General features: G+C 49.1%; 1 protein-coding gene across 1 annotated transcript in view; it reads left to right on the top strand.

Annotated features, from left to right (window-relative positions):
* Positions 1 to 2,996, top strand: part of KIF9 (kinesin family member 9) — a 34,543-nt gene that overhangs the window by 9,949 nt on the left and 21,598 nt on the right. Inside the window, exons 6-7 of the mRNA XM_014540501.1 lie at positions 2,272 to 2,355; positions 2,463 to 2,555. Of these exons, the coding sequence (XP_014395987.1) occupies positions 2,272 to 2,355; positions 2,463 to 2,555 (177 nt within the window). The remainder of the gene's footprint in view (positions 1 to 2,271; positions 2,356 to 2,462; positions 2,556 to 2,996) is intronic.

Raw genomic sequence — 2,996 nt, 5'->3', positions numbered from 1 at the left:
CCTGGCCAGTTTGGCTCAGTGGAGAGAGCGTCGGCTCGCAGACTGAAGGGTCCCGAGTTCGTTTCTGGTCAAAGGCATGGACCTCGGTTGCAGGCTCAATCCCTGTGTGGGAGGCAATCAATCGATGTTTCTCTCTCTCTCTGTCTCTCCTGCTCCACTCTCTCTCAAAAATAAAAATATATACATATATACACACATATATGAATATAAATTTACTTATTTGTTTTCTACATGTGGCAACAATAATGTATATGTTGGCTTATTTCCTTCTAGTCTTTTTTTCCTGGGCAGTTTTTTCTTTATGTAGTTGGAATTGTCCCCCCCCCCCCCGCCCCCCGCAGTTAACATTAAATCATGGGCATTTGTGGTATAGAAAAAAATAAGGATTAATGTCCTTAGTACCTTTTACAAATCAATTAAAAAATTCCGTAGTGTATGCTATTCTTTTAAAAGTCGTATTGGCTGGAACTCATACATTGCTGGTGACGTGTAAAATGGTGAAGCCCTTTTATCCATAGGACCTAGCAGTTCCACTCCTAGAAATGTATCCCCCAAAATAAAAGTGTTCACACACACAGAGGCTTTACACAAGTGTTCCTGGCAGTGTTGTCTGTAACAGCCAAAGACTGGGAATAACCAAGTGTCTGTCAACGCTGATGAGTAAACAAGTATTACGTCCATACAATGGAAAACCATTTAGCAATGAAAATACAGCGGAGCGCTGAGGCAGCTGCAGCATGGCGAATCTCAAACAAAACAAGGCCAGGTGAGCCCGGCCAGGGTGTCTCAGTGGTTGAGCATCCACCCATGAATCACAGCTCAGGGCACAGGCCGGGGTTGCAGGCTCGATCCCCAGTAGGGGAGTGGAGGAGGCAGCCAATCAATGATTCACTTTCACCCTCATCATTGATGTTTCTATTTCTCTCTCCCTCTCCTTTTCTCTCTGAAATCAATAAAAAATAAAATAAAATAAAAGCACCAATTATTGTTTCCTCCCCCCATTTTTAAAAAATATATTTTTTTGCCCTAACCGGTTTGGCTCAGTGGATAGAGAGTCGGCCTGTGGACTCAAGGGTCCCGGGTTCAATTCCGGTCACGGGCATGTGACTTGGTTGTGGGCACATCCCCGGTGGGGAGTGTGCAGGAGGCAGCTGATGGATGTTTCTCTCTCATCGGTGTTTCTGGCTCTCTATCCCTCTCCCCTCCTCTCTGTAAAAAATCAATAAAATATATTTTAAAAATAGCAATACCTTAAAACCTGTCATGACTTAACCATTGCACATGTAATAATAGTTATATGGCTAACCTGACCTGCAAGGATATTGGTGATTTGTATATATATTTTTTAAATTGATTTCAGAGAGGAAGGGAGAGGGAGAGAGAAATAGAAACATCAATGATGAGAGAGAATCATAGATCGACTGCCTCCTGCACACCCCGCACTGGGGATCGAGCCCACAACCTGGGCATGCGCCCTGATCGGGAATCGAACTGTGACCTCCTGGTTCATAGGTTGTCGCTCAACCACTGAGCCACGCTGGCTGGGCTCCCGCCACATTTTTAATAGCAGTACGTGTTCACTGTCAAAAAAATAAAATGGAAGCACAAACCTGTAGAAGAAGAAAAATGACCCATCAGCCCCCAGCCAAGAAGTGACTGTCACGAACATCTTGGCGGCAGCACCTGTTTGTTCTTCCTCCCACGGGTGCCTTCGCCTGCCTTCGCCTGTGCCCTCACAGAACGTTGTCCTCCATAGTGGTCGTGTGCGTTTCCCCTTGGCTGACGTGCTGATGTCAAACCATCCTCGCATCCCAGGGGTAAATCCCACTTGGTCGTGGCGTATGATCCTCGTAACGTGGTGCCCAAGTCAGTGTGCTATGACTTTGGATTCTGCTTCTCTCTGTTACTAAAAACTCTTTGTCAGTATTGTCCACCTGCGTAGCATTCCCCTGTACAGATAGATCATTCCCTACCTGTTGGATACGAAGGTCGATTGCGACTCGATATTTATGAACATTTCGAAGGCACGTCAAACTCCCTGCCACTTTGCTTTTTGGACAGCTATGCAAGTCCATTCACCCCAGCAGCGGGTCTAAGAATAGATCTGGACTTGTCTCCCGCTCGACTGGCTCCTAAATGAGATCTGCCGGAAGGCCCGGCTGCCTGCGGTGAGGAGCACTCACTGTGCAGCTGTCGGTATCGTTCCAACGACTCAAGTGCCTGGTTATTTACATTTTTCAAAATATCATCCACGTTTCCCCTCCTCTTCAGGGAGAAACCAACAGGATCATCGCCTCCCACACGATGAACAAGAACTCGTCCAGGTCCCACTGCATCTTCACCATCTACGTGGAGGTGGGTGCGAGCCCTTCGCACGCCCGGGCGTCGTGGTCCGTGCCCTGGGCCTCAGCCAGGAGGCCTCCCCGGGAAGCCTCAGTCTCATCTGTTTGGATGTTTCACAGGCCCGTTCACGGACCCTATCGGATGAAAAGTACATCACTTCCAAAATTAACTTGGTGGATCTAGCAGGCTCGGAACGGCTGGGCAAGTCTGGGGTAAGTGGGTTCCTTCTCAACAAGCCACGGCCTGTGTCCAGCACAGTGGCCCAAGCACGGCTGGGGGGGGGCGGCAGGGAGAAGGGGGCAGGGGGGCCGTGCCTCATGGGGGCTGCCCCTCATGGTGAGCACAGCCCTGAAGGAGACACAGTAGAGCAGCGGTCGCCAATCCCTGGTGGTCCGTGAGGTCCGAGAGGTTGGGGACCTGGTCCATGAGGCCCGAAAGGTTGGCGAAGGCTGCAGTAGAGCACGTGGTCTTGACCCTGCGGAGCTGGAGGGACAGAGGCAGTTCCTCCCTGACAGGCTTTTGTAAAGTTGAAATGAGATCATAGCCTCTAAGTCAGCGGTTCTCAACCTTGGCTGCACATTAGAATCACCTGGGAATCTTTTTAAAATCCTGATTTCTGGGCCTCATCCTCCGGAAATTCTGTTTCTTTGTTA

The sequence above is a fragment of the Myotis brandtii genome, unplaced genomic scaffold (assembly GCF_000412655.1).
Source record: "Myotis brandtii unplaced genomic scaffold, ASM41265v1 scaffold246, whole genome shotgun sequence".
In the NCBI taxonomy this organism is placed as follows: domain Eukaryota; kingdom Metazoa; phylum Chordata; class Mammalia; order Chiroptera; family Vespertilionidae; genus Myotis; species Myotis brandtii.
This window is presented reverse-complemented; position numbering and strand designations above follow the sequence as displayed.